At 47.4% G+C, this 14,012-nt stretch overlaps 1 protein-coding gene across 3 annotated transcripts in view; it reads left to right on the top strand.

The window, feature by feature from the left end:
- Nucleotides 1-408: 408 nt before the first annotated feature.
- WDR59 (WD repeat domain 59) overlaps nucleotides 409-14,012 on the top strand; it is a 49,267-nt gene continuing 35,663 nt past the window's right edge. For 2 of the 3 annotated variants that reach the window (XM_071567466.1, XM_071567467.1), the window contains exons 1-6: nucleotides 409-489; nucleotides 4,627-4,676; nucleotides 6,484-6,619; nucleotides 9,795-9,880; nucleotides 10,790-10,870; nucleotides 12,944-12,981. In XM_071567466.1, the coding sequence (XP_071423567.1) occupies nucleotides 436-489; nucleotides 4,627-4,676; nucleotides 6,484-6,619; nucleotides 9,795-9,880; nucleotides 10,790-10,870; nucleotides 12,944-12,981 (445 nt within the window). In that variant the 5' untranslated portion in view covers nucleotides 409-435. Of the gene's footprint in view, nucleotides 490-1,578; nucleotides 2,084-4,626; nucleotides 4,677-6,483; nucleotides 6,620-9,794; nucleotides 9,881-10,789; nucleotides 10,871-12,943; nucleotides 12,982-14,012 lie in introns of those variants that run through there. The other variant, XM_071567465.1, reaches the window with a different exon arrangement.

The raw sequence follows: 14,012 nt of genomic DNA on the forward strand, positions 1-14,012 counted from the left end.
GCCGGAGACAATAGCGGCCGGCAGCACGCATGCTCCCGCCCCCGGCCCCCCCGGCCCGCCGCCCTTAACCCCTGCGCCGCCGCGGGACACCCGCAACGCCGCCGCACCGGCGGGTGCTGCCCCGCGGAGCGCAGTGCTCGACCCGCGCCACGGACACAACACACACACACACACACATCTTGCTCAGCAGCGGGGCTGCGACCACCCGCAGGCCGCCACAGAGAGAGCCCCTCCGAGGAGGCCGGTCCCGCACGGCCCCCGTTCGCCCTTCCCGTGCCGTGGAACCCCCCGCGGCTCGTCGGCCGCGCTGTCCCGGTTCACCGGGGCGGGGGTGAGGGCCTGGGGGGTGAGCGGCGGGACTACATCTCCCGGCAGCCCTCGCGCGGCGCCCCGCAGTGGGCAGGCGCGGCCCCGGCGCGGCCGGGGCGGCCCAAGATGGCGGCGCGCTGGAGCAGCGAGAATGTGGTGGTGGAGTTCCGCGACGCCCAGGTCGGGGGGCCCGGGGGCTGCCGCGTCACCGCGCCGCGGGGGCCGCCCCTAGGCCGGCCCGTGACGAGCGGAGCGGGGGGAGGTCCCGGCCCGGGAGGGCTTGACTGTCCCGCGGGGCCTTTCTCCGGCGGTGGACGGGGCTGAGGTGGTCTGGAGCTGTTTACGTGGAGATAACGCCTTAATTCACGGGGCACTTAGTTTCTAATCTTAATTAAGCCTCGTTATGATTCTTTAAAGTGTATCGACAGGCCTAATAGAAGATATTGTCACTTCCTACACGTCTTTCCTCATTTCCTTTCCCTGGAAGCGCTCAAGGCCAGGCCGGATGGGGCCCTGAGCAGCCTGGTCTATTGGAAGGCGTCCCTGCCCACAAAACTTGATGTTTCATGACACGAAATCAACCATGAAGGGGTTGGAACGAGATTACCTTTAAGGTCCCTTCCAACCCAAACCATTCTACGGTTTCTGTGAGTTTTCCCCTGGGACCATTGCAGCTGCCCTGTCACTGCCATATAAATAGCTGAATGGTGCTTGATAAATAGGAAAAGTGGGTTATAAATAGCAAAAAGGTCAGGTTTTGGTTTTGAGGGTGATGGTGACAAGGGAAGCTCCACTCAGAGTTTGCTGACATTCTCTTTTAGAAGCTGTTACTCCTCCCCTGGGAGTGTTCCAGGCCAGGTTGGATGGGGCGTGGAGCAGCCTGGTCTGTTGGAAGGTGTCCCTGCCCATGGCACGGGAGTTGGAATGAGATGAGCTTTACAGTCCCTTCCAAACAAAACCATTCTGTGATTCTGTTCTAAGAAATATGGGGTTTTTTTTAAGACATTGGGAGATGCTTAGCATACTGTGAGTGAACTATGAACTGCTTCAGCAGGAAACCCAGAAAGATCATAAAGTGGGCCTGCAAGCTCTTTCATTATCTCGCTTGTCCTCTTGTGCTGCAGCAGTGTCAGCTCTGCCCTCACCATGGCAAAGAAGGGCAGTGAATCCTGTGTGCTGCACCAGCTTACCTTCTGTAAGCTCACAAAGCTTTCCCTTCAATACCTCAAGAGCTTTGTATCAGTTTCATTGTCCTCCCAGAAGCGTTAAAGCAGCCTCATCTGCTATTGAAGGTTTGCCCTCAGGAAACCAGTAGCGAGAGACAAGGGTACACCTTCCTAGATCACAGATTCAGGGGATATGGGGCTTTGTGATTTTATTGGTTACTCATAATGGTGTGTGGGAGCAGAGGGACAGGTGTTTCCATCCCCTCCTGCAGCAGTTGGTTTCAGTGTCACTGCTGTAGAGGCACAAACCTCGACAGAGGGTGAGCATGGGTCATTTCCATCCCTTCAGTTCACTCTGGGGCTGTGATGACCTGCCTGCTCTCCCCTATGAAACCAGAGAACTGTGCCTGAGACTGCCAGACTGCTGCTTCAAGCTGAACTCACTTATATATTTGTACATGAGCTTTTTTCAGGAGGCTGCAGGAACATTTTTGCAGGTGGGAAGCCCAAGTTTGAGAAATTGGAACACCTTTGCTGAAATCACCATGTACGGCTGTAGCTCTGCCCACAGGCCACAGTGTATCCAAAATCCCTACTCCCAAAATGGTGTAAGTGGAAATGAGTCAGAAGAGTGGGCAGCTGTTACCTTTATAGCCAGTACATGTCTGCAAGCACTGCAGTTGTCTTTGTTCTGGAGTGTGTCTTGTGAAAACCAGAGCACCCAACCTGTGGTTGCTTTGGAGCCAGTATTGCCTACGAGTGTCACCTTTCTGTACAGCTGACAGAGGTGGCAGTCTCTGTACTCTTCTGATTTAGACAAGACCCACAGGCTCCTCTCAGGCGGTGAACCCTGTTGGAGGGTAAAGGTCACCTCATCCAGCAGTGAAATAGAACCATTTGCAGCAACTCAGTGTGCGGTTGGGAGGTTGGATACCCAGGGAACTGGTGTTTCTTGCTAAGAGTTTACAGCTCTTGAAAAACAGCACAGCCATGGCCCATTGGGTTAGCCTCTTTGCTTTCGGGTGGAGAGAATGAGGCTGGTTTGAGAACTAATGGAAATTCAGACTTGAAAAGGTGTTTTGCCTTGGCTTGCTTAGCAGAAATCAAGCGAAATGCCAAAGTAGATGTTTGAAGTCTGAGAAGATGCTGCCTGGGCTGTGGGCTCAGAGCAGGTTCTCAAACGTGCAGTGCTCCTTCCGTGCTTACTCATGTCATTGTTATTCATGAACAGCAATTCTAGCTATCCTCAGTGTTGTTTTAGGATAAAAACTGCTTTCAGGTTGGTTTGTTCAGGTTCAACTCCCCCTTTCTGGAAGGTTGTGCTGTGAAGAGTGGGATATCACTGTACCAAGCACATTAAATGGCAGCTGTTTGGCTTTTTTCATGTCTCTGTATAGGACTGTTATATCCTAGGGAACTGTTTGCTGCTGTAAAATGACTTCATTTGTGACCCACCAGAGTAGCAGCCTGACATGTGAAGCTTTTTACTTCATTCTAATTGTTCATTACATTTTATAATGTTTGGTGCCTGGAAAAGAAACAGTTTACCAGTGTTCATTTTTGAAAACAATTTGTAAGGATTTATGAGATGCTGGTGCCAACAGCAGGAAAAATAAACTCCTATGAAATTATCAATCACTTTAAATTGACATGTTTGTTTCTCTGTCTTAAGGAAAAATGGCTACAACTGTGTGAAATACATCTCTTGACTAGCTCTTCATCACATGAGAAAGTGCTGGTTCCACTAATGGCTTTAGTGATCCTCATTTTAATTCCTCAGAAGTGAAATGTGTATCATCTGGGAAAAGTTTCCCCTTCTGCTGTTTTTTTGTTTTGTTTGTTTGTTTTTTAAATAGGTTTAGTAACCAACTTTGTTGTTATGCAATGTGTTGGGAAATCTAGAACGTGGAAATTGCTTCTTTATAATTTAGAGATTTTAAACTAGTTTCGTATTTACAGCATTAGTTTAAGGACTAGGGAAATGTTGTCAGAAGACTGGATTTGCTACCCAGGAAAAAGCAATGAAAGCAGGTCATTCCTGGAGCAGCAGAAGTGGCTCCAGCTGAAACTCTGCAGGCAGTTGTAGCTCTTTGACACCAAGACTCTAGTGAAGAATGAGCCTGTGATGCTGTTTTTCCCTCACTTGTGGTACTTTTCAAGGAAAGGATGAGGCCCTGGCTGAAGAAGCTCGGGCTTTGTGATGGTTATTTTACTTTGAGATCTGACTAAAATGGAGTGGGATTGCTGTACTGTCTGTCAAGTTTTAGTGATGCTTGTAAGTAGTAACCATGGGACATCCTGAAGTCTTGTTACATCCATGCTGAGAGCACTTAAAATCCAGAACAGCAGCAGAGATACATCCTGAGCCTTCAGAGAGGCAGCTTTGAAGATGACAGCAATTACTGTGAAGAATGTGGGGCATATTCTGATTTTGTACTGTGAATGCTAAAAACTGTATTGAAGTCATATCTATGTTTATAGGCTGAACTGTTCAGCTTTCCAAGTAAAATTTTCCTTTATTCTCTTGGCAATTAAAGGAAAGAATCAGCAAATGCCATTCTAAACAAAGAGGAAGAGACAATATCCAAACAGTTCTTTTTTTTTTTTTTTGTTTCCTAATGGCCTTTAAGTTATCTCATAGCCTTTTTTTACATGCAATGCCAAAGTAAACTCTGATGGCTCTTGGCCACCTCTCAGTTTTGGAAACCAGCCATACACAAATGGTTGCACTTCTGTCTCCTAGTACGTATATAATTAAATCTGACCCTGCAATGAAAGAGAGACACTGAGAAAGTTCCTGAGCAGGAGCAGGGGCTGATTAATACAGATTATTAAAGCTGCTGATTGAAAGGCTGCAGCTGTGATTGCCACAGTGGGGAGAAGGAAGCAGGGTCTTAGTGCTTGTAATGTTGTGTGCCAGGTCTTGTCCTCAGTTTATGCTAACAAAGATGTTTTCTGTGTGCTGTCCTCCATCCCAGAATCATCCACTACACCCCGTAATCCTCTGCACTGTTCTAAGGGGATGTTCCTTCTGCCATCCCTAACAGATGAGCTGGCAGGCTTTGCTGAACCGCCCCCCAAGCTGTGTGTTTGCCTGAGCAGCTGACCTGACAGGTATCATTGAGTTTTGTTCTGTGTTTCTCTCCAACAGGCGACTGCGATGTCCGTGGATTGCCTGGGACAGCGCGCGGTGCTCTCGGGGTGAGTGTCACGGTCACATCCAGAGGCCAGACCTGCAGCCTTCAGGCTGACCTCAGCTGAAGGGCTGATGGATTGTTTCAGAAAGGTGCTGCTGAATTCTGTCAAGGCTTGATGAAGAGAATTCTGGGTCATGTTCCCAATGGGATACAGAGGGGAGACACAGTGACAATAGCACAATAAGATACTGTCCTGGCTTTCCTGATACATGCTTTCCCGAATCCCCATGTGGAAGGTGGATGATCATGAAAGTGCTGTTTCTGCTGATTGGGTGTTGGATGATACTCAACTAGAGCAGTAGGTGCCACAAGACTGCGCAGCTGCCCAGGTTTCCAAGTGAGCTTGATATGTAGATACTTCCAGGGCAAGTCTTGAACTAGCTCAGCGTTTGCCCAGCTCCTGCCTTTCAGTACCAGCAGCTACTCCTGTCCCCCTTCAGTGGGGAAATTACCACATGAATGTTCACTTCAAATTCAGGATCATGTAGGTGTAGCTGATCTTTGGTCAGTCTTAAAGGAAACAGGTCCTTTGGTACAACTTGGGAAGGCCACTTGCTTCCTCCCTGTAAAGCCTTAGTCCAGCATCCCTGCACAGGAATAACCAGCTCATCAGCCAGTTTGGGTCTAACTTGAGTTGCCTTTCCTCATTACACTTGTCCAGTTTCACAGCTGTTTATTTGGGCCAACAGCAAGCTGGGGACAGCCTGTCTGCAATTCAAATATTGGATCTGTGGCCCTCTGCTTTTCAAGCTTCTCCTGCATGATCAGCTGCCCTTCAGGATTTGTCTCTTTCTATTAAAACTGTATAAGAGCCTCAAAGGACTCAGCATCTTTGCTTTTCAGAGCAGGGAGCCCTGAAGACTTTGGCCTTCAGGGAAAGGCAGCAAAGGTGTTGTGTTCCTTCTCTTGGAAAAATGGCCAGTGCTCAGAGAAGCTCTATGCTCACTACCCAGTAGACATAGGTCACTCTGGTGTGGTTAATTATATAGGGTTCAATATGTTTTGATGCTGGTCTTCCATAGGTTTCAACTGGCTGACAATTATTTCTGGGCAGTTTCTCTTCCTTGTAAGATGAATCACACTGGATGTTACCTTGTCTTGTGGGGAGTTGGCCACATCCAAGCAGGATGTACAAGCTCAGTTTCTGCCATCATGCAGTTATTTCTGCTGCATATAGTGTTAGCTCAGGTAAGTAATAGAAGCAGATCAGTGCAGGACTGTGTCCGCCCACGTTCACAAGCTGCTGCAGCTGAGCAGGTGCTCTGTGCAGGTGTCCTTGTACTGAGTGCACAACCAAGCCCCCAAATTGTGGTGTGGAAAGACACACCCACATAAAATCATCCTGTGTTTGTCAAGGCTCATTAACTCTTGCTTAGAGCAAGCCCTCCAGACTGAAACTGTTGCATTGCACTCGTAGTTCTGTGCCACTTCAGCTCTTTTGCTGCAGCATTAGGCCAGAAAAGCCTACTTGGATGCGTTTGCACCATTTTCCAGTGCTTCCTTTTTTTTCCCAGTTATCTGGGATTTTATGAGGGCTGAGCTATCTGTTACATTAGCAGATTCTGTCTAATTTCAGTATGTCTTTTCTTTTTTGGGTGGTTTATTTTGGGGGGTGTGCTTTTGGTAGCCAGTTTTGAAGTATGTGGTCAAATGTAACATTCTCAGGAGTGGTGTTCTCACCTGTCTTGTGAAATGCTTCTCTTCTTTTGATTGCTGTGCCTCTAGACACAAGGCTGTGAGCTCTGTGTGAGCTTGGGGGTTTGATATCAGTCTTGTGAGATGCAACCCCTCTGTGTCTGTGTGTCTTGCAGCCGCCGTTTCCTCTACATAGTCAACCTGGATGCACCAAATGAGGGTCACCGGAAGATCTCTCGGCAGAGCAAGTGGGACATTGGGGCGGTGCAGTGGAACCCACATGACAGCTACGCGTACTACTTTGCAGCTTCTGTAAGTTCACTCATTTAAAAGCTGTCTTCTGCCCTGATCTTTCATGGATGAGCTTCTGCAGAGCTGGAAGGCTGTATGGAGCTGGCACAGAGATGCTTCTGCAAGTCACATTGCAAGATCAAGGCCTAACTGATTTACTGCCAGCGAGGTTGGCTTGATGACTCTTGGTTATCAGTCAGCCAAGGCTGAATCTAGTTTTGCTTGGTTTTCGTTTATAAAACACAAATAAATAAATCAGGCAAATAAATCAGGCACCCGAATGGTCCTTTTCTGGAGGGAAAGGGGAATGTGCTATCTTCCTACCTTCCATTTTGTTATGAGGTTTGTGCACCTCCTGAATTTCTGCTCTGTGCTGTTTCGTTTTCACCTCCCTGCCTTGCTGGTGGGCTGTGGTGCACCAGGCAGTCTGTAAATAGCCCAAGTCAATACTGGCTCACCGCTGTAACATCCAGGGTTTGCAGATGGGCATGGACTGGATTGGCGAGGAGTTCTTATTCCGTGTGTGAAGTAAATGGACTGGGCTGAAGAAGCAGTAGTGGCCATGTGAGACTGGGTGCAGTTTTTGGGTCTGATCTGTACTCAGTCTGTCATGCTCTGCAGCTTGTTCACGCAGAGCCCCGAGCTCTGCCATGGCGGTCTCGGCCATCGACCCCAGCACTGCAGCCACTGGCACCGGCAGGGCACAGGCTGTTCTCTGGCGAGGTGCCTTTTCTGCCTGTTGTATTCACTTTCATAGCCTGAGAGCCCTGGAATAGCTAGGGATGGAGAGGTTTCATCTGTTATTTTGAGAGAATACTTAGTTGAAGGTGATTTCTTGGGATTTTGTTTTTCTGGACTGGCAGGATTGTAATTAAAGCCAGTTTTAAAAATGGACTGGTGCTGGAAGCTGGGAGCTTCTGCCTGTTTGCTCTCTGACATTCCCCAGCCTGGCACATGACTGACATCTTAAAGGTGCCTTCATCAGTGGTCTGCTCCTGAATGGAGAGTTAGTAAAACTAGCAAAAAAGTGTTCTTCAGTGCCACTTCTGGGTACAGTCTGTGAGAATCAAAACCAAGTAAGGAAATGCACTGGACAAGCCACAAGTGGAGTAGGAAAGCTTCTTCTCAAACACACTCTGAAGACAGTACCCAGTGATTGGTTTATGCTGATCTGAGCAGGACCCTGCTGCAAAGGGGCGCTGTGTCCATCTCACCCATCTGAGTGTTCCTGTCTGGTGCTGCTCTGAGCAAACACAGGGGCCCATCTTGGTCCAGACTGAAACTAGCCATATCTGGCATCAAACCTTGCTGCTCCTGTTTGTAAACAAAGATGCTAAGATGCTCTGGGGATTTAGATTTAGTTGGTGACACACATCAGGTGAGGAATCTCCAAGATGAGATCAGGCAGCTTTTCCAGTTCGGGTCAAAAATGCAACTTTTCCAGCCACTTCAATATATTGTAGACAGTCCAAGAGTTCTATCCCTCTGCATCCCTGTGGGTGGAAAGGGAGTGTGAAAGGCTACTGCCCTGTTTGCCAGCAATTTCACCTGGTTTGCAGATCTGTCCCGTTAATTGGAAGTGGTGCAGGCAGAGGGGAATCTGTCCTTGTGTTTGGATCAGGGCTTCTTATTTTTTTAACCTCTTTCCAGAAGAGCTGCAGCGTGTCCTTTTGCTGTGCTTGGCTGCGTCTGCCCTCTGGCTCAGGCATGTTTCTGAGGACTCCTAAGCTGTTGTTTCAGAAATGCTGTTGTTTTCAGTGCTAGATCCTTGTTATTTCTTTGTGTGGCCACAGACGCTTGAACAAGAGGGTGATGAAATTGCTGGAAGTGAATACTGATACTTATCACAAAAAGCAGTTTTTGAGCAAATGCTCCTGTTGGGAGGAGCGGCCTCTCTGGTGATCCTTATCTTCTGTCTTATCTCTGGAGTCCTGGGTAACTCCCATTGGGTAATTTCATTCTACCCCCTTAAATCCTTCTGTCAAGGAGAAACGTGCAAGGAGTTTTTCTTGCCCCAAGGTCTTGTGCAGCCTTGCTATGATCAGTTAGAGAAATGCCATGTATTATTGCTCAGCTGGGAGGAGACCTACCACTTAAGGGAAGGCTGTAGTGTTTTATCTATTTCAACTTGAAATTCACATGAAGCAGCTTAGGGGTAGGAAGAAAATCCACTACCACAAAAAAAACCTGCCATGAAAATTGTAAGATAACAGTTGGACTCAATAATATTAGAGGTCTTTTCCAAACTAAATGATTCTGTGTTTCTATGAAGTCTCTTATCTATTATAGTTCCCTTCATCTAACTGTAAGTCTGAAAACGAGGGGCTAATGAAGATCAGAATTTGAGGTTGTGTTCTTTCTGGTTTTGCAAAATCAACATGAATTCCAGTCATTGCCAAAGACCCACTGTGGTTTGTGTTATGTATGCACCCAAAATGGCAATTCCTGCCCTGGAAAGATTGGAGTTGGCCAGGACTGAAGTGAACCTTGATTGAGACAGAGCATGAACTTAGAGCACAAAACTAGCTTCGAGTAACTTTGTGTGTGGCTGCATTTGGGCAGGGATTCATTCCTGGAATGAGTGAAGAAACCCTAAATAATGTTGTCATTGATACATCACTTTTGCCTTTGTGGTTTACAGTAAGTGATAAGCACTTAAAACTTTTCTCCCGGGCTGGCAAGGACAGAAATACCCTTGAGGATGTGACCTTGAAGCCATTAAACTATATTGTTTGTGCTTGCCAATGGCCATGATTATCCCAGAAGGGAATTGAGAGAGAGTTGAGGAGGACAAGTGGTAATCCATCATCCTCCTCACTGAAAACTCCAGTTGAATCTGAGCAGACTGGCAGGGTGTTCCTGCAGAGAGAATTTGGCTGCCTGTTGACTGCAGTTATAGCATGTTGTTGGGAAGTAAAAGCTCTGAGAACACAATCTCATGGAAACATTTTGCAATGTGATTTTAATCCCATTCTAGTTTATCTTTAGGGTGTAATTAAAGTGTAAGCTTTTGAGAGTCCTTGCAGCCTGTAGTTCATCTTTACTTTCCTGCTTTGGGCAAGGACTTTGCTAATCCCAGCGTGACTCATTGTTAACTGAGGTTGTTCAAAGAGAAGGGAACTGGGTCCTAACACACAGATCCCTGTCCTATCTTGTTGGCCTGAGACTGTCTCTCTTTTCTTTCATCTAATTTCAGAGTAATCAGCGAGTTGACCTGTATAAGTGGAAAGAAGGTAATGGGGAAGTTTGCACATCACTGCAAGGACACACACGTGTGATCAGGTGAGGAACAAGTGATGCTGTGGGCGGCAGGGTGGAGAACAATGCATTGTTTCATAGAAACCGAGTGTTTCAGTCCTGGCCCTGCACTGACTCTGCTCTGAGCCTGTTTTTACTCACTTTTCCGGGCTGGACTGCCTTTCCATTTGGTGATGACATCATGTGTGAAGTGGCTCACCCCCTCATGGCTCTGACAGTATGTCAACTTAGCCCTTGATGGGCTGAGTGTCATTGCCTCAGGCTACTGTCCTTGTAATAAGCAGCACTCATCATCTGGGAAACAGATAGCAGCGTTTTTATTAAATGGAATCCCAGCTGTGTTTCTGTGTGATAGCAGCTTAATTAAAGCAGGTAATCCCAAAGACGGAAGTTTAGAGAGTGTTACAGTGGCACAGAGGAGGTTTCTGCCTCTGCTTCCAAGGTTGTATTGCACCGATGGGCTGGAAATGCAGCTGAACGACTGTTTTTACTCCAGCTCCTGACTGTGGAAAGTATTTGCAGCCCTTCAAAGGGCAGTTGTTTGGACTTACTGGAGGCTGTTTGTGTCCCAGGTGCACTTGGTGTTCCCAGCAGGGAGGCATCCCAGAGTGAGGGGTTGATGCCAAGGATGTGTGGTAACTGGGAGCTCACTGAGACAGTGTCTCTTTGCCTGTGGAGGAGAGAGCATACACAGGATAGCTGGAAAGTTCAGGGCTAGGAGGATAGTTCACTGAAATTTACTTAGAAGCATTTTGTTGCTTCTTGGAATTTACTTAGAGAAATTATTAAGATCTTGATTTTTACTTAAGAAGTTTCAGTAGATGTCATGGAGCTGCTATGAATATGTTGGAGAATGTATGGGAGGCTTGTGAGAGGCTGATGCAAAATGCGTGTGCTTTTCTTTACTGATCTACTATGATTTTACATTTGCAGTGACCTGGACTGGGCAGTGTTTGAGCCAGACCTACTGGTCACCAGTTCTGTGGACACATACATCTACATCTGGGACATCAAGTAAGAATCAGTGTTTCTGCACTGTGGGGAAATCACAGGACTCCTTTCCATAATTATCAGCTTGCAGGGCAAAGCACTCCCTGGTGGGTGCTGCTCTTCAGCTGTGCTTGCAAGGGCTTCAGCTACTTGCCATTGTCCCCAAGATGATTTCTGTTCCCCTATTGTCAAGCCAGTTCAGAGTCAATGAAGGGCAGTAGAGTGGTACAGTTAAACTACAGTTAAAGAGCTCCTGTTTTGAAAAACTGCTGTCTAGCTTCACTCCCTGCCTACTTCAGATCTTTCTGTGGGGGCTTTTCTTGGAGCCCAAGGGTGTTCCTCAACTTGTTGGGTTTTTTAGCTGAGTGAACAAGCACCATTTCATGATTCTGTAGCCATTTTTCCCAAAATTCAGTGATTGTTGTTGATTGTCCCTCAGTGATGGGAAGACTGACAATGGTATTCAGGAAGATTTTCCTGTTTGTGCCTTCCCTTGATACCTGGTGAATTTTATCATGAGTAATTTCAGGGCAGCAGATGTTTCCAACTATATGTCCTAACCCCACCAATATTTAGATCCCATATTTTACACTTGAGAAGCAAGGAGCTGGCACTGGGTCTGCTGGGTTCTCTTGCTGGCTGTACAACTCTTTATGACCCCTGGCAAGTCACTTTGTTCCTCTCTGCCTCCCTTGCTCACTTGTAAGAGGAGGATAATTATATAACCCCCCTGCACCAGGCTACCCTGAGGCGTGTTTAGCTCCTATGAAGAAGCATTTAGATCTTTGGTTAAATGGTGCTTGAGAATGACAATATATTATTAATGTGTAATTAAAAGACACAGAGAGACAATAACTGCTGGTTGTGTTTTCCTGTGATGCTATCTTAGCACCAAGTAAAAAAATAGGGTCTGTGAAGGTTGTTTTCAGAAGCCCTCCTTTAACTCTGTTGTACCCTTCCATTGTTGTGTGTCTGCCTGTACCACTTGTCCAGAAAAGGTTCCTTGGGCAGTCTCTGATGAGCCTTTACATCCCACTTGTGCTAGGAAAGGCTCTGAGCTTGCTGGGGCACCGAGGTCCTGGCGCTGCTGGCCTTGAGCAAATAACCATCCTGCTGAAGTGACTGTCTCTAATGACACCCTAGGGAGGTAGTGCTACAGTAAGGGCAATTGGAAATTCCACACTTAATTTTTCATACAAAGTAACTTTTTTATTAGGCAGAAATGCTTGGAGGGAGAGGTGCAGTCCATTCCAGAAAATGCCCTGCTTTTCAGAAAAAGCTGAAGACTATATTCCTTATTTTCACTGTCACTTTTCATGAAAGAGCAGGTGAATTCCTGAGGACCAAGGTCAGGAACTGAATTACTGCCTTCATCCATGTTCTGTCTGCTAGGAGTTGTTATGGTGCCACACTGGCTTCTGCCACCACAAAATTTGGTCTGCAGACAGACAGAATTTTGTCTGCACACAGCTGGGCTTATTTCCTACTAATTTTGTTATTATATGCTAGACATGAAGTTTTTGCTCAGGAATCACTGCACCATCTGCCTTGAATCAGGGTCTGCAAAGGCTTGACAAACACATCAGTGGCTTTTGTCGAGTATTTCCATAGCTCTTTTTGTTCCTTTTAATCCTCCTGGGAAAGGCTGTTTTGTTGCTGGTTCTGCAGAACCCAGTTTCCTGACCTACTCAGTTGAAACATGCCACACTGCACATGTTTCTTCTCCCTCTGGTCCACTCCAGCTCTATCCTATGTCCTAAACTTCCTACTGTATGTGGTGGCAAGACAGGATCAAAGAACAGTTTGGTTTGGAAGGGACCTTAAAGGTCATGTAGTTCCATCACCCTGGAAGGACAGGGACACCTTCCACTAGATGAGGTTGCTCAATGCCCCGTCCAGACTGGCTTTGAACACTTCCAGAATGGCTGTTGTCCTCCAGTTAGTCACCTTTATTCCATTTAATGCTGGTGTATTTTGGTAAGCAAAAGACTTACTAGGTCCCAAGGCAGCAATAAAATTAGTCCTGGTACAGCAAGGAGCGCCCTGAGGAGGCTGGACTGTGCTGTGGATACTCACATTGGCCACGTTGTGTTTCAGAGACACCAGGAAGCCCACGGTCTCTCTCTCTGCAGTCGGTAAGTTTGCCATGTACTTGCAATGTAGGCATTAAACAAGCTTATTTTGCATGCCCCTACTGTTATTCCTCTCCCCCTTCATGCTCTAGGGCTGGGCATGGCAAGTACAGAAGTGCCACCAGGTGTGATTGTCCCATGTAGGAGCAGCCTGAGAGGCTCCAGTTCACAACTCCTTTTAGAGGAGCACAGTTCAGAAGAGGATTGGAGCCCGTGGAGGTTCCCAGACATGGAGGGCAGTTGTGGTACTTGAACTGGCTATCCTGACATTGGTGAACAGCCACGTGGAGCTTTGTCCCTGCTTAACCACCCTGCTGCACTGCTTGTCATGGATTGCCTGTCTGTACTCTCCTCATGTCCTTTGATTGAATCAGACAGTGCCAGCCTGTCCACTCTTTTGCAGAGGGGCTGGGTACATGAGCTGGCTACATCTGCTTCTCTGGGGCACCTGCAACATACAGGGAGCTGCAGAGGTGACAAAAGGTGCTGTCTTTGGGCTGTGCCTGTTCTGTGCTTGTCATGGCTGCTGGCAGGGTGAGTGTCCTGCAATACTGCCCACTGGCAGGTGCTGTGTGTCAGTCCTCACCAGCTGCAAGTCTGGACTGGGCACAGATGATGAGCAAAATGTTACTGTCCCCAGTGTTAGAGAATCCTCACAATGTGTCTCTCATGCTCTGCTGCTTAGATCTTTTAGGCTACACATCTGCACTCCTGCTCCTCTCCTGGCAGCAAACCTCTCTGCCACAGAAATCCAGAAACCCTACTGTGAGTCAGAGGGAAGCAGCATTCAGTTCTGGTATCTGGAGTGAGGTTTTATGGCTGAGGCAGCCCATCAGCCAGCTCCCCAGATAGCTTGCTTGCTTCCTTCCTTCCTTCCTCCTGTGCTGTCCAGACGTTTGTGTACCCTTCAGTGAGTGGATCAAATCAATAAACTAGCAGTCTATTTGCAGCTTTTTATCCCCTGGACTACCTTTTTGCCAGGTTGTCAGGACGAATCTGCTCACTGTGCAGCAGGAGGTGAGCAGTGGAGGTAG

This window comes from Pithys albifrons, chromosome 12 (genome assembly GCF_047495875.1).
Source record: "Pithys albifrons albifrons isolate INPA30051 chromosome 12, PitAlb_v1, whole genome shotgun sequence".
Classification (NCBI taxonomy): Eukaryota; Metazoa; Chordata; class Aves; order Passeriformes; family Thamnophilidae; genus Pithys; species Pithys albifrons.